A 22,500-nucleotide genomic window follows, 5' to 3' on the forward strand; every position below is an offset into this window, starting at 1 on the left:
CTGAGGTTTAGCTAATCACTGAAAGGCTGCCAGTCAAATCCTGATTAAAGCGGTCGCTGTTGAGTGGCACGGTTTCAAGATGTGAAGCTGAGAAGAATGTTTGTTTTAGTCCAGCGTTGTTCCCATGCTTGATATCGTAACCCGAAAGACCCTAGGTTGACACTGAGAGTTTTCCACTGGAGCATCAAACTCCTGGAACATTACATCGCAAAATACTGCCAGCTGCTTGGATGTGCTTTCTTCCTCTGACACCATGTCTCTCTCTCTCTTTCTCTCTTTCTCTCTCTGTAGTTCATTTTCGTCAGCACTGCTGTCAGGCCACAGGTCTCTGAGTCCCTATAAGGTAAAGCAGTGAGACCTGGGTGTGCTGTGTGGGGACAAACAGACACTACCTTCATAAACAGCCCAGATATCTTCAATATCTGGTGACGTCACATGGCTCTTTAACATTACGTTAAGATGGTTTCGCCTGCCAGGCATGCCTCTTGAGTTTGATCCCACTTTCAACCTTAAACACGTTGAGGGAGTCATCTGAAAATCTGCCAGACATGGGATTACGCCATTTACCTCGGCGTTGCTGTTATGTGACGGAGTAGGACATTCTGCCTCTGTCTGTCTGCTTGTATGCCCCTGTTGCTTAGCAACAGGACCCGACTGAAAATGGGTTTGGAAAGATTATTGAGTTCAATGGACCACAGACATTTACTGGCCCGCTTCAAATATGATCATTACATTTTATGACTTAGCATGTAAAGATATTTTATATACATATAACACAACATACATAAGGATGAATCTCAGTTAATATGTGTTATATATAATGAAGTATATAATAGAGTTGTGATGGCATCTTGAACTATTCAGCTAAACACTGAAGATGTACAGCAGTTTTGCATGAGGTATTTCACCATAATGACCGTATATGTCCACAATTTAAATAAATAAATCAGTCAATAAAAAAATAAATAGCACTGTGGATAATATGTGATCTATGGGAATAGTGGACCAATGGCAGTCGTTGATGCCAAACTGCACCAGTTCCCTACAGATGCCCATTCTAATCCAACAGCCAAACATGGCACATACCAAATATACTCGGTTGAATGTTAATAAGGCAAGAAGTTAATTGTTAATGGAAATGTCCACAACCATTCTATGCCCCAAAATAAGTGTCATTCCTTCCAGTCTTCAGTATTTATCCTTGTCAAAGCTGCTGGTGCATTGAAGGTCGTGGGTTAGATGACAGTTATTTGATTTGGCAGTTAATGTTTACTAATGTTTTATGGCTCTAGTGCCTAGCCTTAGTCTGATTTCTAACCATTACAAAATACTGATCTTCTTCTAGTCCAGAGATTAATGCGATAAACTCCTGACTGATCAATTAAACCTTGATATTATTACAACTCTAGAGAAAAGACAATGTAATAAGGGCAGGAAATGTGAATAGGAATAATCATATGAAAGTAATTTATACAAATTGTGTACATGTCTGGACACTTCCTTTCCCAGGTTCATTGGACTGAAAAGCACATTAGAATGAGTGAAATGTGTTTGTTTGGCAGTTCTGCTTTTTATCCCCTTGTAGTTTCATATGAAGGAGGCAGAAGGGTCAGGGTGACGTTTGGATGCATGTAAAAATGCATTTTAGTGCAAAACAAGGGTGTATTTAAGAGCGTTCAGGTTTAATTCAGGTCAGCATTAAACTCGTTGTTCGCTACACACATTACAGCAAATTAGAAATTATAGAGTTACTCATATCAGACCAAGAACAGTTAAGTAACGATTGTAAGGAATAGGGGTGTATTCAGTTGTGTGAACAAACACATATTTGACCCAAGTCTACCCACCCAGTGACAGGAGGCAGAGCAGAACTTATTAATGAGAATGAGGTCACTATAACAGATGACTCTCTGGCACCCCCTGCTGTTGATAGCCAGTTACAGGCTTTTAAATCTAACCTTTCTCCGGGTCCTCCTGTTGAGATGAAAACACTGAGATACACAAGAGACCTTTGAGCTCTCACCATTGACAGGTGTGTCTCAGCAAGCCATCAATAACCATGTGGCAGCACCATGGAGAGATCAATCTCCTCTCTCTCTCGCTCTCGCAAACGCCCGCAGCATCTCATCAGCGTCCATATGGCAAGCTCACACAGGAAAGAGCTGGAAACACACACGCATATACATGCATATGACAGTGTGTGCGTACGTAGAATAAGGTAGTAACCAAAGGAAAGCGTCACATTTGGATTCACCCACACGCACCCCTTCGACCTCTGTACGCATACACGCGCAAACGTAAATAGCCAACAGCCTCGTTGTCCTCGTACTGGGAGTGTTACTCTCCCGGAAAGAGCCTCATGATTATTACACTATAGATTTGAAGCACTGTCAGCTTAATGCTCCAATAAAACAGCAGAATCAATCTTTATACAGGCTTATTTGGACATTCGACCATACTGTGTTATAATGTCGGCTGTAAAGGAGTTTAAAGGGTAATTCTCTTCACAGGTGAGACTGACACTGTGTGGGTGGCCAAACTGACTGTCTGCAGGTGCACCAGGTTACTGAGCAGAGACAAAGAACAATTTAAGGTAAAATGTGCAAGTGTGAGACAGTTTAGGGGACAGTAAGTGTGCTTTTAGATATTAAAAGTACGGTTTGCTTGTTTGAAAAGTTTAAAGTAACAGTTAAATATGTGTTTGGTAAACACAGAATGTTTTAGAAAGGGTTCTCTCAAGACGACTGTGTGAGATTAACGTTGCAGTGAATTGTTTTCTGAGTAATACATGCATGTTTGCTGAGGTGAAACACTTAAAACAGAGCTAAGTGCACTAATGAGACAAAAGGTACTTTGGCTGTTGTAACGTTACATAATTAAGACTCATTAAAGTCTTGAGTTCAGAATCATTAAAAAGAGTCATAAAAGAGTTTGAATGTTATTATCTTAAAGAATTAAGACTCAGTAGAGTTCAGAATCATTAAAAAGAGTCATAAAAGAGTTTGAATGTTATTATCTTAAAGAATTAAGACTCAGTAGAGTTCAGAATCATGAAAGAGAGTCACAGTAGTGTGAAGTATTGCAGGCATGAAGTAATCTCTCATGCATAGTTTAGTAGTATAACACATTTATATACATATACAAACATGCTGTAGTTTATCATATACAGTGTAGAAACTATGTATGTAGCTCTGCTCCGAATCCCATCATGATTGGGAACCATGTTGTTCTAAGTGCATGTGCGTATGTGTGTGTATGTGTGTTGCGTCTGTGTGTGTGTGTTTTCGTGCGCGCGCACATGCGTGCGTCTGTGCATGTATGCATGCGTGCGTGCGTGCGTGTGTGTGTGTGTTTGTCTCTGTTCACAGACGTCCTTGTTCAGATTGGGCCAGACTGTGCAGCCTCATGGCCAGTAACAACACAGCCAACATCGCTCAGGCCCGTAAGCTGGTGGAGCAGCTCAAAATGGAGGCCAACATTGACAGGATAAAGGTAGGCAGAGCTTCAGAGTGCACTACAGTTCAGAACAGAACAACAGACAGAGAGCACAGCATGCTGCTTAAGACAGAATGATATGTTAAACATGTTCTTGTCTTTGTATGTATGTGTGTGTGTGTGTGTGTGTGTGTGTGCGTGTGTGTGTGTGTGTGTGTGTGTGTGTATCTGTGTGTGGTTTTGTGTTTGTGTGTTTGTGTGTGTGTGTGTGTGTTTCAAGGTGTCGAAAGCGGCAGCAGACCTCATGTCGTACTGTGAAGCCCATGCTAAGGAGGATCCTCTGCTCTCACCGGTTCCTGCCTCTGAAAACCCCTTTAGGGAGAAGAAGTTTTTCTGTGCTATTCTGTAGTTCGCCTGTCCAGGCTATGGAGCCGCCCGCTCTCTCTGAGACACTTGCACAGCTGTGTAACCTGTTAAAGATCTTTTTTCCAGCACTGTAGAGGGGACACTGCTGACTCCTCCCCTCTTTATTGGCTCCATGTGAGTTCCTGAGTCATCCATTGGCTGTGTACAGAGGAGCAAGTCTGACTGCTCTGCATGTTTACAAACACCAATCAACCAATGAGAGTGAGGGGCGGAGCAAACATGACTGACAGTTAAGCTCACAGGTCTCCAGGATGTGTTGTGAAAATTGAATAGCAAATCTGATTGTGTGGTTCTGTTGGATTTTTTTCTGAGTGTTTTGTTTGATTCATTTTCAGTAGTAAGACGAAGAATCAGGTCACTGAGCAAAGCAGCCTTGTCACGGAAACGTGTTATTTCTTCTGCTTGTTTGATATTTTGGCGTTCAGTTATTTCCCTGAACTGGTTTTGCAACTCCACTTAGATAGCTTTCTATAACTGTATGTGACTGTACAAGAAACTGTGTACACTTTTTTATTTTCAAAAATCATTTGAATAGATTAGACAAAACTTTTTTTTAAATGGACAGTTTGAACATTCAAACAAACGGTATTCTTAAAAGATACAGATGCTTTACCTTTAAAGACGCTGAAAACAATGTTTAAATATATCTGCTTCATAAAACTAGATCTCTTTTTACTGTTTGTATAAAAATGCTAGCAAGTTCAACTGTGTTGTGCTGTATGTTCTGAAAGTTTGTTATGATACTAATAATAACTGCATGAGGAAAGAGAAATTTGAACTTTGTATGTTTTCTTCTTCAAGACATTCGTTTCAGTATTTTACGATATTGGATATTTTAAGATAAAGCATTAATATTTCATACCATGTCAAATATCTCTCAAGCGGGACCTTGTGATGTCATCACTTAGGTTATATTCAACACCATAAACGGTATAGATCACGTAATCTGTAATCTGAGACCATATTCTGACACTAAATTTTCTCTCTCTTTTGGAATCACGTGTGGTAAGTGATATAGTTCAGTCTCAGACGTGCAGATGGAATGTCAACACCTTATTAATCCTCTAGTCAACTGTCCTGTCAAACAAAGCTGACATCAAGATTTTTTTTAAAAAAACGTGTTACGGTGAATATGGCTGAAGTGGTTAATGTCAGCATTCCAAACAGAACAGGATACCCGAGTTTAAAATGAATGACAGTGTTCCGGAAGGGTCGCCCAGACGGAGTATTCTCTCCGTCATTGTACCAAGTGAATCCTGGTGTCAGTGACGCACAGTGTCAGGTCAGGTCAGGTCACATACACAGGGTCAGGTCAGGTCAGGTCACTACAGAGCAAGAGTGCGGGCCCATACACATGTGGACAGAAAAAAACAGTGGCTGGTTTTGCACGTAAAAGAGGATCCATGTGCTAGACCTCACCTTGCCAGACGGGGTCAGGGGTCACGCCAGACCAGGGACTTAGGACAGTACGTGGAATTGGCCGTTCTAAACTGGTTGACAAAAAGTAGAACAACATACCTAACAGCACATCTGTCTCACAAACAAAGAGATTAACTTCTCAAATTTTCTAAAACTGACAGCAACATCCTCAGTGGGGAGCTGTAAGCAAATGAGAGCACTCGACAGAGAGGTAAGACTGAACTGTTTATGAGGGGAAAACTTAAAGGTGAGTCAGCGAGTCTCTCTCTCCTGTTTTTACAAGAGGCAACAATACGGGAATTTAGGAATGGAATGTTAGAGAGGATTCCAACTTTAGCAGACAAGTGAGCAACAGAAATGACACAAAGAGAGTTGCCTTGCTGCTTTTTTTTGTGCTAGAGTTCATTTTATCAAGGCGTTAAGGCTGATGTAGGCACAGCCGTGCAAAAGACGTGAAAATTGTCATGAGTTTTGTCCTCATCCCAGAGAGACTGACAGCTCCCTTTAGCTTAGCAGATGGTAACGTAAGCGAGAGCCGTGGTATCAGGGGTTCCAAGGCCTTCAGATGTATTGAGTTCTGTCAGAGGAGAAAGACAATGACATCACGTTTTTCTGCCATAGTGAAAACAGGTGCATTACCGCCACCTACAGTACTGGAGTGGGACTTGAGTCACCTCCCATAACCCACTCCACCCCGCCAAATGCTTATCTGAAAAACATTAAAATACTGCTAATTCAAATTAAAACCTGTGAGAAACTTTGACTCACAATATAAATATCCACAACCCTAACTGCAGTATGCCCCACACAGTCAAACAACTACACCATGGTCTGCATTACATTTACCACACACAGTCAACAACTGCTCCTCTGTTTCTGCTACCAGTGCACAACCAATAGCCTTCAATGTTTCATTAAATCCTACGTGTCCAAGTCTTAGTCTACTTGATGTTATACCCTCTCTTCCATTCTCTCCTGTGAAATGTGTCGGAGAGGCCGATTTGACCATGCCACGACACCCCCAGCCTGTGTAGCATTCAGTCCATTTCTGCAAACATTTCTGAATCTCTGTTTTCCGTATAATGAACTTTGCTTGACCTTTACCTTACACAAAAACAGCATCAGCATCTCTCTTTTTTTAGTGCTGCTTCTTAAGCTGTTACATCAGCTGCCCTCCGCCAGCCAAAACATCCATCTGCGCCGGCCTCCGACAAGATCTAACCTCCACGCCCATGAATCATAAGCTATACAAATTTAAACACACTTCCATGAATAAAACATTCCTACGTGACTGTCAAGAACACAAATTCTGCTAAAAGCAGAAGAGAAATTAGAGAACAAAAAAAAAATGGGTTTATGTGTCTCATCCATTTGTCACAGCTCTGTCTCCGCCCCCCCTCTGATTCAGCCTATCACCACTTGGCTTCACTGGCTTATTAACGACGGTCTACTGAACTCACTGACTGAATACCACGTACACCTTCTCCTTGTTTACGGACTTGTTTACCCTCTAGTTTATGTACACGTTTGTTTCTCTCAGTTCTTTGTGGCATCTCTCCGCTCTTTGTTGAATGTCTCCTTACCATGATATTGCTGCCTAGACGTACTCTCTCCGTGTCACTGATTTTCTAAGCGTTGCTATCCCTGTGTGATAGCATTCCTCTTTCTGTGTTTTTGACCCTCTGTTTGTTTCACAGTTTCTGATTCCTTCTGGGACCGTAGATAATCTAATAACCGTATCGGTCTGCACTGAATGTGGCCTGTATCTGAGATTTGATTCTGAACAACATTGCCTTGCACACGCCTCCTGCCTCTCTGAGTCTTTACAACATGCTGAAGATCCAACAACAACCGCTGACTCTGTCCCAGTGACTAACACGTCACCCCGTCTGTATTTGTCAGATGTTTACGCCAAGGAAATGGATCCAGCAGGACAGTGTACTGGATCTTTCGAGCCACAAGACAGTAGTGGTAAAAAGGAGTAATGAGTTTGTGCCACAAGCTCCTTATTTCCATCACCATCACAGTCCTATCTATCTATCTATCTATCTATCTATCTATCTATCTATCTATCTATCTATCTATCTATCTATCTATCTATCTATCTATCTATCTATCTATCTATCTATCTATCTATCTATATATGTACATGTACATTAAAATCCCCTTTTCTGTGGAAAAGAACGTAAAACAGAAAATCTTAATAACCAACCAAAAGACTGGGGGTTTTCCCGCCTCTGCACTTCGGTTTGTTCACTTCTTTTCGCCAGTTTCTCAAAACTTATATACATAAACAAAAGTTTACATCTCAGATTTAAATTAAACTCGCAGCATAAAGGCATTGCTAATTGTTTTGAACAAATCCCTTTTCTGTGATGTACATGCACTGAACTCATAATGACTTATAGATCGGTTTTACACGCTTTACATTTCTTCTGAACGGACACGTCACTGAATGAAGGACACATTAACCTGTTGAATGTATTGTAGTGTCACAGTCTATACACTAGATGGTGTCAGATTTTTGTGTTTTGCATGTAAATATAAATGTTTTTACACTGATATTATTTTAAGTGCGAAATATACTCTTTGGGAAAAGGTCACACTGCTATAAATTGCAGTAATTATTGTATTTTTGGTATTTCTGTCAGTATACAGTCTTGCATCCCCTATTTGCCAGGTGTATCTGTCATAGTTTGTGATGCTAGAGTTCCAAAGATTTAAAACGCAGTCAAAACCTGGAGAAAATATTTACTTTTCTATAGATAGTGGCAAAGTATAATATAACATAACTAAAAGAAATATATTACTTCAAACAACAGCAATTTTTAAGACCCACGTTTTACTTATAAGCTAGTGACTAAATTATGCATTATGTTTAACATGCAGATCTTCTTTGATCGAGAATGGCTCCCTGAAATCTAGGAATGTTAAGTTATACTCAGTGCTAAAACATTAAATTAACCCTCTGTTTCCCAGGCCAAATAGCTTAAGGATGGGGTTATGGTTTGGGTCTTTAAAGAGCAAGTAGTGCATATTTTATAGTATTTGCACATTAAGTACACAGGAATTTGAGAAACATCATAGCAACAGAGTTTGCCAACATGCTACTGCATGCTCTAAGACACACAGACATACTGAGCTGAGACAAGGAGACGCACAGGCACCCATACACACACAGGGATACACAGACACATAGAAACACACAACACACAAAAACACAAAGACTTATGTGTCACAGTGCACATATAAACACAGTGACACCTCTCTGCAGGAATGGGTACATACATGTTCGGATACACAACCATACCCGAACACACATGCACACACACGACAGGCTTTTTTCTTCTTTTTTTTTTTTTTGGAAGAATAACTAACTCATAACGACAGCTCTCTGCAGATGCGTCTCACAGTGTGTGGTGTGTTGCTATGGAAACAGGTCTGACGGCAGTCTGGAAATGTGTGAGTCACTGCTTTAAAAAGGGGGAAGAGTGTACACACACGGATGCATACATGTACATACACACACACACACACACACACACACACACACACACACACTCAGACACCGGCATAAGCACACAATTCACAAACACTTATACATGTACATGTACACATGCACACTCAAATATACACATGGTGTTGTATCTAAAGTCTGCATGGCCTCATTTCACGTTACAAGGTGAGTGTGTATATTTTTAGAAAATAAAACAGAGAAACACATCACTGTAATTAAGAAAACTGCTAGCTTCCACTGGCCAGTAGCGTGCACACAGAGAGAGAGAGAGAGAGAGAGAGAGAGAGAGAGAGCCATACATACATACACACACACACACACACACACAGGCATCGCCTAATCACGTCGGCCTCTTCTGCAGGTCTGTTTGTTAATGCTTAAGTTTTATGACAGTCTGTGCAATAAGTTGAACAGCGCTACTTCAAAACTTGCAAGTCCTGTTTAGTCCAGTAGATGGCGACGTACAGTCACGTTCACTCATTACAAACACAGTGGCACAAACAAGAGCTGATTATTGTAAACAGAATACAGAATAGTCAGGGGTAAGACGGCTTCAGAATGAAGTCAGCCATTTTGAGACGTTACTAAGAGAAAAACTAGGAACAGAGAACGGCTACATGTTCTGATAAAAGATTAGAATTAGACAGGATTGTTGTTACAGTCTCTGCGTTGACCATATAACTCTCAGTAGATAAACACTGTAGCATATTTACATGGCAGATCAAAACCAGAACTGTAACAGAATTTCATAATTCTTGCACAGAAGAAAACATATTTTGGATTTTCCCATTTACTTTAGTATATTAAAAAAAACCCCTACGGTTATTTACATACATGTCTCTATCATTCTCTCTTTCTGTGTGTGTGTGTGTGTGTGTGTGTGTGTGTGTGTTGCCGCGTGTGTGTGCGTGCGCGCGCGTGTGGGTATGTGTGTATATGTATGTATATGTATGTGTGAGTGTGTGAGAAGAACCTTTGGGACCAATAAATTACAGTATTGTGGCATTACGGCTTACATGTCACAAAATCACCATGGAAACAAATGTCAGAGGTCACTCACACCTACAAATAACCTACCAAGCAATATTCAACAAAAGGTGAACAAGCCAATATTCAATGAAGACTCATTACTATGAAGACACATTACTATGTTTAAAATTGAAACCATACGTTCTATGCAAGGTGCAGGGATTCTCTCTCTCTCTCTCTCTCTCTCTCTCTCTCCTCCCTCTCTCTCTCTTTCTCTCTCTCTCTCTCTTCCTCTCTCTGTCTCTCATTCTGTGCACATATTTACTGATGTATCGCATGTCTGTCAGTGTTTCTACTCTGTGTGTACTAAGCCTGCAGTTGTGTTCTAAATTTCATGATGTAAATGTTATATGTCAGAGAATGTCAACAAATGTCAGAAAAAACAGGCCATAGCATCTCTTCCTCTCTGTGATTATCAGAGATGATTGCAGAAATGTTGAAGCAGTTCAGTATATTACTAATTCATAGAAGCAAATTACTTGGAGTTGGGTTGAGAGCATCTCAATGGCACTGTGGAAACATTTCCGATGAGAGCTCTTCATGCCAAAATAAATGGATAAATAAATAAATGTCAAATACTGAAATACATCAGTAATGTACGCAATGAGTAATTACAGCTTGAGATTATGAATATATTAAAAATAAACAAATCATAATGTGCTCTACATTTCTCTGATGAATGAACACACAGACCAACATATCAACATGTAATGCCTCCTAATGCACGTGGTACTAATGAACATGACTGGCTGTATTAAAGAGATTTAGAAATTTTTTCCCCCTGGATCTCAGGTGTTTCCAGACAGAACAGAGAGGACAGGAAACACCCTCTCCAGACTTCCCCATGATACTGTGCGGCTGTCTGCTGTCTGATAGATTTTGACATGTGCAGTGCAGTATAAGCACTGTACATGAAGCATGAAGGAGGGAGAGAGAGAGAGAGAGAGAGAGAGAGAGAGAGAGAGAGAGAGAGACCCACAGCCAGCTGAAAGGGGCTAATCACTCCTTCAAGGCTCAACTCAAAACGATGAATTCAAAATTCTGCTTGTATATAAGAATCACTATTTTTCTTTGAGTATTTAACATTACTTTACATTAATTATACAGTTATGTCTATGGCCCTTCGCCTTATAGTATTTCCACTGTGAACTAAAGTAAATCAAATCTTCACTTTTAGAAGGTTTGTTTATTTTCACGCAGAAACCGGACGAGTGAAACTCCGTTTGTGGGCGTCAAACTGACAAGGCCAGTTCCCGCCTGCGGGCACTGTTTAGTCAGCGCTTGCTGGCCGCTAATTAGTGACGGGCAAAGTCATTTTAGGTTCTCTTTGATTGTGGAGAATCAGTGTCTCTTGTTCTCTCCATCAAATCAGTTGGAGTGTAAGGCGATGCAACGCAATAACGCACCACGTTCTCCAGATTTTTCACAGTCTCATTTTAATTTATTTTTGCGAGTGTCAAATTGTGATGTCTGGGGTCCGCGTGCTGTCAGGGAGTGAGAGTGTAGATCTGTGCTCGCTGTTGGCCCCCCTCCTCCCGTTTTTTCCTACACACGCTCGCAGTTTCCTGTGGCTCGCGCACACTCGGATTTGATGTGAGTTGCTGCTACTGCTGCTTACAGGTGAACAGCGTGGAAGACAGGGGGACCTGAGGCTCTTTTGGATTATTTGCGCGTGGACTTTCGCCAGCGCATGGGTTTTGGAATTTCACCGAGCCGACAGCCGCTGTCTTGGCGTGCAAACAAAACCTCGCGGGTGAAACATAGTTACTGTAACAAGTTTAAAAGGACGCAACTTTCCTTTCTTTTATCACCAGGAGCCGCGCGAGGAGAACCGCTCCTCAGCGCAGGTAAGCCTCGAGTCTTTGATCAGTCCTGCGACGCGTCGTTTGTGTTTCAGCCGCCAGTTTGGTTTACGTTACCCAATGTCCAAAACGTCGTGATTTGACAACATCTTAACATAACAGTCCGATTACAACACAACATAGTTAAAGTAGTTGACGCATTGTTTGCTTCTTAAATATAACAAATGATAAAAAAAATCACTTCCTAGTCACTCACTAGCCATTTTCCTCATGTTACATGAAGAATGAAAGCAGAACAGTTGGTGTATGGATTGAAAAAGAGTGGGTAAAAAGATAACACGCCATTTAAATGACTTGGAGCACTGTTTTTAAAACACTGAGACAGCGCGGATTTAGGGTTCAAGCTTTTGGAGAATTTGAATGACTCAGTTTTTTGTTACAGGAGAGGCTGAGCAATGAGAGAGCGATGGGACTCCTCGTATGGGTTTTTGGTGTGCGTCTTTTTGATGGTCGCGGTGTGGCAGGCACGGTAAGTGGCTAGAAATCAGGGTTCAGTAATGTGCAGTGACAAAGAATGTTTCAGTACTGCAGAGACGTTACACACTAGATTCTTAGGTCGGAGGGACTCATCGCCTGTGTTCCCATGATCAGCAAGATAATCCTATGATATGTGCGTTTGTGATCCTGAGGAAACGCAACGCCGTGCGCAATGGCCCTTCTGTGCAGAGATGGGATGACTAGTTTTGGCTCTGTTTAACGTCACACTATTATTATTATTATTATTATTATTATCTGCAATTTGTGGTTTGTGCAAAAATGTTAGAATAAATAATGAATTTACAAACACTTAATAAGTGCAATACAAGTGCTGTTATGACAATGCACAGAATGAATACAATCCCTGCTCAGCTGACATTACACTAGCTGTCACTACCGTGAACTACTTTGATCCCTATTCAGTGTTTTGAGACAACTCCGTGAATCATCGTTGCCCCATATTACTATTATTACTATATGTGTGTGTGTATTTTTTTTTAACACACAGGTATTTTAAAAGAATATTGTTTTCATTTAAAGCCTCACGTTAACATAAGATTGAGATGTTGAGTCACAGAGAGTGGTGCTACTTGTCTGACTTGGCCAGTCAGCCTGGGTCTTCAGGTCAAAGTCCATCTCTGACCACTGCTCATGACCCTTAAAAACCACCTCTCTAAAATGGAGTGATACCCTCTGATCTGTGTGGATTTTTTTTTTACTGATGTTACGTATTTGCTTTGGTGATGTGTGCAGGTCTGAGGCAGATGTGTCGGCAACAGACGCATTTAAAAACAACATCACACTTTTCACTCGGATTCTGGATCGGCTCCTGGATGGATATGACAATCGACTTCGTCCAGGCCTGGGAGGTTAGACACAATATTCAAACTGTCCGGTCCACCCACCAACAGCCAAATAAGTCATTAAATCAATCCCAAGGCCATAAAGGATTCAGTAAATCTCATGCACTAAATCACTCTAACCTGCCATACAGGTTTAAAAAAACAGTATCATTTTAACCAGGTATAACACCAGATTTCTATAATCATTCTTTTAGTCCTACCACAAATCTAACCAATCAAACAAATGTTTATGTGTGTGTGTGTGTGTGTGTGTGTGTGTGTGTGTGGTGTGTGTGTATGTGTGCATGCGTGTATGTGTGTCTGTGTGTGTGTGTGTACATGGCTTTTATTCATGGTAGAATAGTTTTGTTTTTTTTCTGTGGTTGAATCGATGAATCTGCACTGTATTCCAAAATCTATGGGCCAATCCACAATATCTAATGCTGTATGACACATTCTGCATGAAGCATCTCGCTCTCTCTCTCTCTCTGTCTCCTTTAACACACACATCTTCCTTTACCATCCATGTAGAAGCAAATAGCAGCCTTATTCGGAGGCATGTCTTTGGGAGCTATCGCTACCATGGCAGCAGAGTCAACCAAGTTAACGACGGCACAACATGGCATGATTCACTCATTTTCCTGATACCCAATTCTAATTATGGCTGATAACATTGTCATGGTGACGCTGGCTTTATTTCTGCTGTGTTCTGCAGACCGAGTGACTGAGGTGAAAACAGATATCTACGTCACCAGTTTTGGACCCGTGTCGGATACAGACATGGTAAAATCTGTTGAAGCACTCGCTCTGTTTAAAAATAAAAAAAGAAAAAAAAAAAAAAAACAAAAACAAAAAAAGAGAACAACGGATGAACTGATTAATCACAAAGATATACTGTGATGTTTCATTTGCTGTGATTTGCATTGACTGATTGATTTATTCCATTCTTCCCATATTAATTCTCGTCTCCTCTCTGTCTTCCTCTTTGTGTCTATTTTTAGTGTGTGTACCTGTTGCTGGTTAAAAGCTTTTCTCAGTACTTCTCTGTCACTCTCAGACTCGCACTCCTGCTGCTCTCAAATATTTACAATAAAAGAGAAGAAAAGTGCTTAGATGAAAAATAGGGATTCTATTAATAATTGATTTACTCCTTTTCTGTGTAGAACTTTTCACTTGGGTGTTCATATGAGGGATTACACAAGTTTGTGTGTGTGTGTGTGTGTGTGTGTGTGTGTGCGAGTATGCATGTGTGTGTTTGTGTGTGTGTCTCGCAGTATGTATCTCTGTGCTCTCTTCTTCCAAAAACGTTCTGAACTCGGTGGTGTTTTATCTGTGCCGTCTCTCTGTTATGGAAATTTGATGCTGGAGAAGTGTCTGTTTTTCAGGATTTTTTTTTCTCATACTAAAATGACTGTGTTGTAGGATCGGTCTATGAAAACAGTTTTGCTGTGTTCTCTGTGATGGCTGCTCAGTGTTGTATTATTCCCTGCAGCAAATGTATTCATTTATGCAGTGCATTAATGTGCTGTATAATGCCTGTGTAATTGAATCTCTGTGCTATAGAATCAAAATGTTATTGTCTCCTGGTTGGAGTCACTGTTCTGTTCAATTTGTGTTGTAATGGCAAACACAGTGTTCTGTCATTCGTTCAGCAGTGCGTCGGTCTTGTTGTGATCTCATCGTCTCTAATCCCGTGTTGTGATATCAGACTTTATGGTGTGTAGGTTTCGTTCCTGTTGGCTTCTGAGTGGTAAAGGATACAGAGGGATGTGCTCTATGAAATGTACAATGGCCTTATCACTCTGTTCTCTATGTGTAATACCCAAAGTTTTGTTTGTCAGCTCGGTGTCTGTGCATGTGTGTATCTTGGTGTTGATCTGTCTCAAAGTTGCCATGGTAACTTTGCACACACCTCTGCATAGGGTCTAGTGTGGGAGAACACAGCATATCAGGGGATTCTGGGATAGCTGATGATGTAGACTGTTTCTGACACTTAGCAGGTCTCCTGAGAGTAGACCTGTCTGAAACACATACAGACACCATAAGGTGAATATTGACTTCAAACAAGGCTCGGAGAGCCGTCTAGACAGGTTTCCGGGACAGCTCGAATGTGAGGCGTTGAAGTCAATACAGTTACACTGAAGTTCATTCTTGTTAACCTCAATAACCATCATAACCATAATAACAAGCCTGCCTGTGTGCGTGAATAGGGAATACATTTGGTGTAGGACATCTGCCTTCAACTGCAACTTGCTTTAACCCCACAGTTCACCTCAGTACACCACAGTTTCTGTCGTCTGTCTGATGATGGTAAATCTCTTCAAACATAAGCAGCTATATCCCTTTGATCAGGTTGCCTAGATATTTGTATTGTAAATTCAGGCTTCTGTATGTTACTCCTATATATATATATATATATATATATATATATAATTATATATATATTTATATAATGTAATATGCCAACCACCACATTATGTACATCACAATATGACGACTACCACCTAACATGTACTGGTTAAGCTAAAATGACATTACCCTCTACATTCTAATGACACTGATGTTCTTCTTCTTCTTTTTTTCGTCAGGAGTACACTGTGGACGTGTTTTTCCGTCAGAGTTGGAAGGACGAGCGTCTGAAGTTCCATGGGCCCATGAACATCCTGAGGCTGAACAACCTGATGGCCAGTAAGATCTGGACCCCGGACACCTTCTTCCACAACGGCAAGAAGTCTGTCGCTCACAACATGACCATGCCCAACAAACTGCTGCGCATTAGAGAGGACGGCACACTGCTCTACACTATGAGGTACACACACACGTAACACACACACACACACACACACACACACACACACACACACACACACACATGTAACACACACACACATGTAACACACACACACGCGTAACACACACACACACACACACACATAACACACACGCATAACACACACACACACAGTGAGCATCTGGTCCATGAGACAATGTACACGTAGGTCGTTGATATTAGTATATCAGGCAGTAGACCAGTGTTGGAAGTAAAACCTAATTTACACTACTGTTCTGCAGGAGGAAGGCGACCTAAACCTGCGTTAACATATGTGTTTTTGTGACTTCGGTATGCTCGTTTATTTTTTTAAGTTTGTAAACGTTACGGACATGTGATAAATATGCTGACAAAAATAGCGACACCACAGAATTACTAATACCGTGCGATATCTCACGGGTATTCTTTTGTTTCCTGTACTGAATAGACAGTCAGTGAAAACAAACAAAATGGAGAATTAATCTTAAACATTAGTATCACCATTACTGTCACAGTGTATTTGAACACGGTTCTAATTAAACTTGGCTCATATTTTGTGCTCAGAGTTACCCAAGTCTAAATGGCTCACATCCGTCATTGTATTAATGTTGTCTCTCTCTCCCTCCCTCCCTCTCTCTCTCTCTCTCTCTCTCTCTCTCTCTCTCTCTCACTTTGTGTGTGCGTGTGTGGTGCGTGCGTGCGTGTTTGTGTACATGTCTGTGTGTGTGTGTGTGTGTGTGTTTGTGTGTGTGTGTATATCTATGTCTGGGTGTGTGTTTCAGGTTGACGGTACAGGCTGAGTGTCCGATGCATCTGGAGGACTTCCCTATGGACTCTCACTCATGCCCACTCAAATTTGGCAGCTGTGCGCTCAACCCCTTAAATATTTTCCTCCTGTCTCACTCCTCACGATTTAATTAAACAAGCACTAAATACTGCTTTTCAGTGGTCTCAATCAAGTAGAATAAGCTCTCACTCCTGAATGATTCTCTCTTTAATTTCATCGCTTTAGCAGGCTTTTTAATGACTAAAGTAAGTCATTTTTTCATCCACAGATGCGTTTTTGTTTTCTAACAGATGCGTACACTTTGACTGAGGTAACGTATATTTGGACTCGGAACGCGACGTTGTCAGTGGAAGTGGCCCCAGACGGATCCAGATTAAACCAGTATGATCTAATGGGTCAAACCGTCGGTAAGGAGACCATCAAGTCCAGCACTGGTGAGTTTACTGCAAAGAACAAGCATATACAGACACTTAGCAAATCGTTTCAAACTAAAAGGAGAACGGGAAGATCAATCTTTTCTTCAGTTTTGAGAGCGGATGAAGTGCTGTGAACTCAGTGTGGTTCGGGATAAAAAAGGGCCCTTTCACCACAGTCCCTGTACCTTAAGTTACTCTACCATCCATTACTGTCTCTCTTTTATTTCCCCCTGTCTACATCTGTCTTTTTCTTTTGTCTTCTAACTCCTTTTTTCCCCTCTGTTCCCTCTTTCTCTTCCTCTGTCTCTGTGGGTGTAGGCGAGTACACTGTGATGACAGCCCATTTCCATCTGAAGAGGAAGATTGGTTATTTTGTGATCCAAACGTACCTGCCTTGTATAATGACTGTCATCCTGTCCCAGGTCTCTTTCTGGCTAAACCGAGAGTCTGTCCCTGCCCGCACTGTCTTTGGTGAGTGTGTGTGTGTGTGGGTGTGTGTGTGTGTGTGTAATGTCTTTACAAAAATGGACATGATTTGGTAATCAGGCATAATTTACAAGGTCCTTTCATTTGGTTTATACATACACTCTCTTGTTTTGAAGTAATTTTATGCGGTGTAACAGTGTCTTTGTTGTGAAAGTTTTTTTTTCTGTTGTACTGTATTTGTTTTTTGCTGTGAAGTTTTTTTCTGTTGTGTTGCATTGGTCTTTTGTGTACTGATGTGATAAATTATGGACACAGGCTCAGAGACATGACACAGGATAAGGGAAATGACACGGTCTAAGGGAAGTGACACAGTCTAAGTGAAAGGGCACAGTCTAACGGAAAAGGCACAGTCTAACGGAAAAGGCACAGGATAAGGGAAATGACAGAGTCTAAGTGAAAAGGCACAGTCTAAGTGAAAAGGCACAGTCTAAGGGAAATGACACAGTCTAAGGGAAATGGTACAGGTTAAGGGAAGTGGCACAGGCTAAGAGAAGCAGATGTTTGATGTTCATCTGTTATTTTAATATCAGTTTCCTCAAGCACTCATGAGATTAGAATCGATTCTCAAAACCGATAAACAGTCTGTCCGTGTACATGTGTGTGGTTACATATGCAAACAGGACTTGAACTGAACTTACTCGCCAGCTCCAGTGAGGTCTTGAAAAGTCACTGTCCATTTTGTGTTTGCACCAGCCGACATACTTATGCCCTGTTTTAATTTTGATAAATTACAGCACAATACAAAGCAATAAGGCCCAAGAGGCTGTGGTATATTGTGAAGTCAAGGCTGAAGTTAACAGAGTGTATTCAATCTCTTTAACCACCACAATAGTACAAAAATGTTAAAGGAATCGGCGCTGACTATATGTCTGATATAGCAGACCTTTGATGGTCTTAATGCTTTTAATGAATGGTCACTACACATCTACACCAGTGCCAAGAATAGAGGAACATTGACCTCTGATTAATGTCCAGTCACAGTTATGATTTTTGCTTCCCTCTAAACCAGCATCAGACAACTTCTGAAGCAGTGCCAAAGCAGTGATTCCTTTAACATTATGTAATATTGTGATGGTGGATCTGTTTATGTTTTATTCGTTATTTGGTTGGTTGGTTGGTTTTTTTTTTGTACACCACAATTATGCACGCAGCTGGAATGTTGTATAAACAAATCAGAATACCAGTCAGAACTATCTGTTTTGTAAAATTATATGGTAACATCTGCTATCAAAAACTTTTTTTGGTCAGCTATCAAAGTGGCTGGTAAAATTGTCACTACTACCTACCACACACACACACACACACACACATACACACACACACACACACACACACACACACACACACACACACACACACACACACACACACGTGCACTCAACAGACTGTGGCGCCTGCTATACCCCCACTGTGCTTTACAGAGTGTGAAGCAGAGAAATAGAATGTTTCGGAAATAAACGAGAAATGTAAGAGGAGAGAATGAATTTCCTCTAGGGTTCATCTGTTGTTCATTTGCCATTCTACACATTGTAAATTGCTTGAAGAAAGCCTCTCTGATGGAATTTACAAATGTTGTACTACATGGCTTTGGACCAAAGACTATAGAATAAGTTGAGCACCTAGGCAAAAACTTTAAAACGATGTTTTGATGGACATTGTGATCAAATGCCAAACTGATTGTTTGCCCTCCTGGTTTTTTGCCAGTTGAAAAGGTTTAAGACTCCTATTCCCCTCTATTTACAATTACTTTATTATTCATGCATAGTATATTGTTAGTGATTTCTTGTCATTTCTAGAACCAGTGCAATGGCTTACCATCTACCCCCACTCTGCCAGCTTCCAGTCATAGCTAATGTTAGCTAAAATTCTTTAACTGATCTGCAACTTTGTGGGAATTCCCCATTTTTAAGCTTCCTTCATAACTGTCTCTCGTCTGTCGTCGATCAGGCGTAACGACTGTGCTCACCATGACGACGTTGAGTATCAGCGCCCGTAATTCGCTGCCGAAGGTGGCCTACGCCACGGCCATGGACTGGTTCATCGCCGTTTGTTACGCCTTCGTTTTCTCCGCCCTCATCGAATTCGCCACCGTCAACTACTTCACCAAACGCGGATGGGCGTGGGACGGGAAAAGCGTCGTTAGCGAAAAGGTAACGATGACAAAGCAGGTGGAGGCTGATAGGAGTAAATGATAGTGTTTTTAGGTGCCACTTTAGTTTCTTTAGGTTGGTTGCATCTGAATGAGTGATGTCTCTCTCTTTCTCTCTCCCTTTGTCTTCCATGACAAGGGAAGAATAAAAACACAGCTGCTCGACAGTTTCTCTCTTTCACTCCCATTATTCACTCCCCTGGCTTGTATTCTGTTTGTTTGAAAAAGAATGTTGGCTGTACAAGCAGCTGGAAAGTCTGAAATGGTTTCCTGTAGGATCACTCTAAATCAGTTTTCTGTCAAAAGAGTCTCGTTTTTATTCTGAATACATAAAATAATGTATTCATTGTTTTTTTTTTTTGTTTTTGTTTTTTTTGTACCTGATTGATATGATTCTCACAGAAAAAAGAAGCTTCCATCATGAAAAAGAACAATGCTTATGCAGTTGCCGTGGCAAACTACGCACCGAACATCACCAAGGATACGGCCCTGCCGACAGTGTCTAAAAGTGCAACTACAGAGCCCAGTAAAGCTCAGCCCGCGGCCAAAGAGAACAAGAAGACCTTCAACAGCGTGAGCAAAATCGACCGCATGTCACGAATCATCTTCCCTGTTCTCTTTGGCAGTTTCAACCTAGTTTACTGGGCCACATATCTTAACAGAGAACCTGTTATCAAAGACATGGTACCCTCCAACTAAACACACACACACACACACACACACACACACACACTCATGCACACAGACACACAGTCAAACACAAACATACGCATACACACACACACGCATACACACACACACACACACACACACACACTCATGTCTCATGAGTGTGTACATACAACTATAAACCAGCGTACAGATTTGCGTTTGGCTTTCAGGTACCATTCATTCTATTCTACATTTACTTTAGCAGGTATGACAGTATGCTTGTGTTGATGTGTGTGTGTGTGTGTGTGTGTGTGTGTGTTTTGTTATGTTGTAATCATGTGTTTTTACTGGAACCTTAATTGGTAATCTTTTTTTTTTTAATAGTAAATTTGTTTTATATTTATTTTCAGTCTGCTTTTTTACACATATATTTGCACCTATTCATTTAGTAGACATTCTCCTCCAGAACAACTCACAATTCTACTTAAAATACCAATATAAAAAACATCACTGCGATGTAATGTGGCAGATAACTAGTGCAAACACTATGCAATCATGCAGTGAACAAGGTACAATGTAGCAAACCCAAAACAGAGGGAATGAAATACAAGACACAGACGGAAGTGTGTAAAGAACACTGATTAGTATGTAGAGTATTTTGTGTTGAGGAATATGAAGATATGAAAGATGATTTTCGAATTTTTGAAACTGCGTCGGAATGCAGGTAGTGACTGAGCAGTAAATGAGTGAAGTGAGAAGTTTGTTCCACTTCTGTAGGATAAAACTTCAAAGCAAAGCGGCTTAATTTTTGCACGATTTAATCTTTTTTTTTTTTTTTTTGCACTTTAATAAGCACTACAAAATTCTGAGAGGACCAAACTTTTAATCTATTCCCTGTATAAACACACACTCACACATTGTACCTGACAAATTATTGTTCAAAATATTCATTCTTATTGTTCAGTATACTGAAACACTTTCCTATCCTCATTAAGTCGGTGAGTGAGTGTGAGTCTGTTTTGTGTATGTGAATGGTTTGCGTGCGTTTGTGTGTGTGTGTGTGTGTGTGTGTGTGTGTTTGTATACCTGTGTGCGTGTTGAAATTTTGATAAAGGGCCATATTGTTTATAGAGAGGTAAGTTTAAATGATCTGGATAATTATTCAGAAGTCAAGAGTTCACCTGCATATGCCTCTGTGAGCAGTTGTTCTTTTTCTTTCTTTCTTTTCTTTTTTTTTCTGGTCAAACAGAACTTGAGTCACTTTTGTGGAACTCAAGCCTTTTATCTCTTTAATTGCACTCTATGAACAACGTAACTACACCCTTGTATCCTTTCCGTGTTGTAATGTAGCATTTTATAGCATATAAAATATTTTGCCACTTTGGGTTCTTTACATCCGTGTTGTTTGCATAACTGCAGTTTCGTTGAAATTGTCAGTGCACTGTTGGATGATACTTGAACATGCTCTATAACAAGTTGAATTAACTCACATACGAACACTGAAGTTGTTGACACAATGTGAGGCGCAATGCTCAATGTGACTGTGTGTTCATTGTTTACGTCATTCTTTTGAATTTTGACAAGCTTTATATTGGTTATATTATTATCGTATTACTATTATCGTCAAATGTATAAAAGATGTATTATATGTGTTACTGAATGGATCATTCATCTTCTGGAAGTTTCTGGTGATGGTTACTTTGTGGCAACAGATCTGCTTATATTTTTCACACTGGATTGGTTACCCTCACTGTTTTTTGGATGCATTTTTGGATTGTTGCTTATCCTGTGCTTTTCCTTTGTGATTTTAAACTTCTATTGAGCTCTGATATAGAATAAACAAAGGAATAAGGAATAAATATATCAATACATATGGATATTTAATATAAATAAATAATGAAGCTAACTTGATGGTCAAACTAAGAGGGGATTAAAGAAAGGTTACAGATATCTAGAAACTGAGAGACAATCTAGGATAACACCCAAACTGACATATGGAAATGCTGCCAGACAGCTTTAAGACAGTAATCAAGCAGAATCTAGATGAACAAAGCTGAGAGCGAAATATGTTTATATCAATACAGGTGTAACTGAGAGAGCTCAGGATGGTTCTGTAGGAGAAGCGAAAAACCATTCGTGAGGAAAACTTTACCTTTTGTCGGCATTAAGGAATATAAATAAGCTCTGTACGCCGG

At 40.5% G+C, this 22,500-nt stretch overlaps 2 protein-coding genes across 4 annotated transcripts in view; both read left to right on the forward strand.

Moving 5' to 3' along the window:
* The window catches only part of gng2 (guanine nucleotide binding protein (G protein), gamma 2), a 13,991-nt gene extending 9,773 nt beyond the window's left edge, over nucleotides 1-4,218 (forward strand). For both annotated transcript variants that reach the window (XM_030771306.1, XM_030771304.1), the window contains exons 3-5: nucleotides 2,511-2,593; nucleotides 3,369-3,492; nucleotides 3,716-4,218. In XM_030771306.1, coding sequence (XP_030627166.1) covers nucleotides 3,406-3,492; nucleotides 3,716-3,844 — 216 coding nt within the window. In that variant the 5' untranslated portion in view covers nucleotides 2,511-2,593; nucleotides 3,369-3,405 and the 3' untranslated portion in view covers nucleotides 3,845-4,218. The remainder of the gene's footprint in view (nucleotides 1-2,510; nucleotides 2,594-3,368; nucleotides 3,493-3,715) is intronic.
* Nucleotides 4,219-12,083: 7,865 nt separating this feature from the next.
* On the forward strand, nucleotides 12,084-20,353 carry gabra2a (gamma-aminobutyric acid type A receptor subunit alpha2a). 2 transcript variants are annotated; one of them, XM_030770623.1, is made up of 9 exons: nucleotides 12,084-12,157; nucleotides 12,919-13,034; nucleotides 13,723-13,790; nucleotides 15,596-15,816; nucleotides 16,599-16,681; nucleotides 16,894-17,037; nucleotides 17,338-17,490; nucleotides 19,453-19,655; nucleotides 20,057-20,353. In XM_030770623.1, exons 1-9 carry the CDS (start codon nucleotides 12,084-12,086, stop codon nucleotides 20,351-20,353), a joined length of 1,359 nt encoding a protein of 452 aa, XP_030626483.1. The 2 variants fall into 2 exon arrangements, with proteins under 2 accessions (XP_030626483.1, XP_030626484.1); XM_030770624.1 differs by lacking the exon at nucleotides 12,084-12,157 and having other exon boundaries at nucleotides 12,932-13,034; nucleotides 19,453-19,673.
* Nucleotides 20,354-22,500: the final 2,147 nt, after the last annotated feature.

The sequence above is a fragment of the Chanos chanos genome, chromosome 4 (genome assembly GCF_902362185.1).
Source record: "Chanos chanos chromosome 4, fChaCha1.1, whole genome shotgun sequence".
NCBI classification, from domain to species: domain Eukaryota; kingdom Metazoa; phylum Chordata; class Actinopteri; order Gonorynchiformes; family Chanidae; genus Chanos; species Chanos chanos.

Bases quoted from the DNA above. Each gene is read 5' to 3' on its own strand.
- gabra2a (XM_030770623.1), top strand. From the start codon at position 12,084: ATGAGAGAGCGATGGGACTCCTCGTATGGGTTTTTGGTGTGCGTCTTT. The intron at 12,158-12,918 runs GTAAGTGGCTAG...TGATGTGTGCAG, and splicing joins GTCGCGGTGTGGCAGGCACG to GTCTGAGGCAGATGTGTCGG. The intron at 17,038-17,337 runs GTGAGTTTACTG...CTGTGGGTGTAG, and splicing joins GACCATCAAGTCCAGCACTG to GCGAGTACACTGTGATGACA.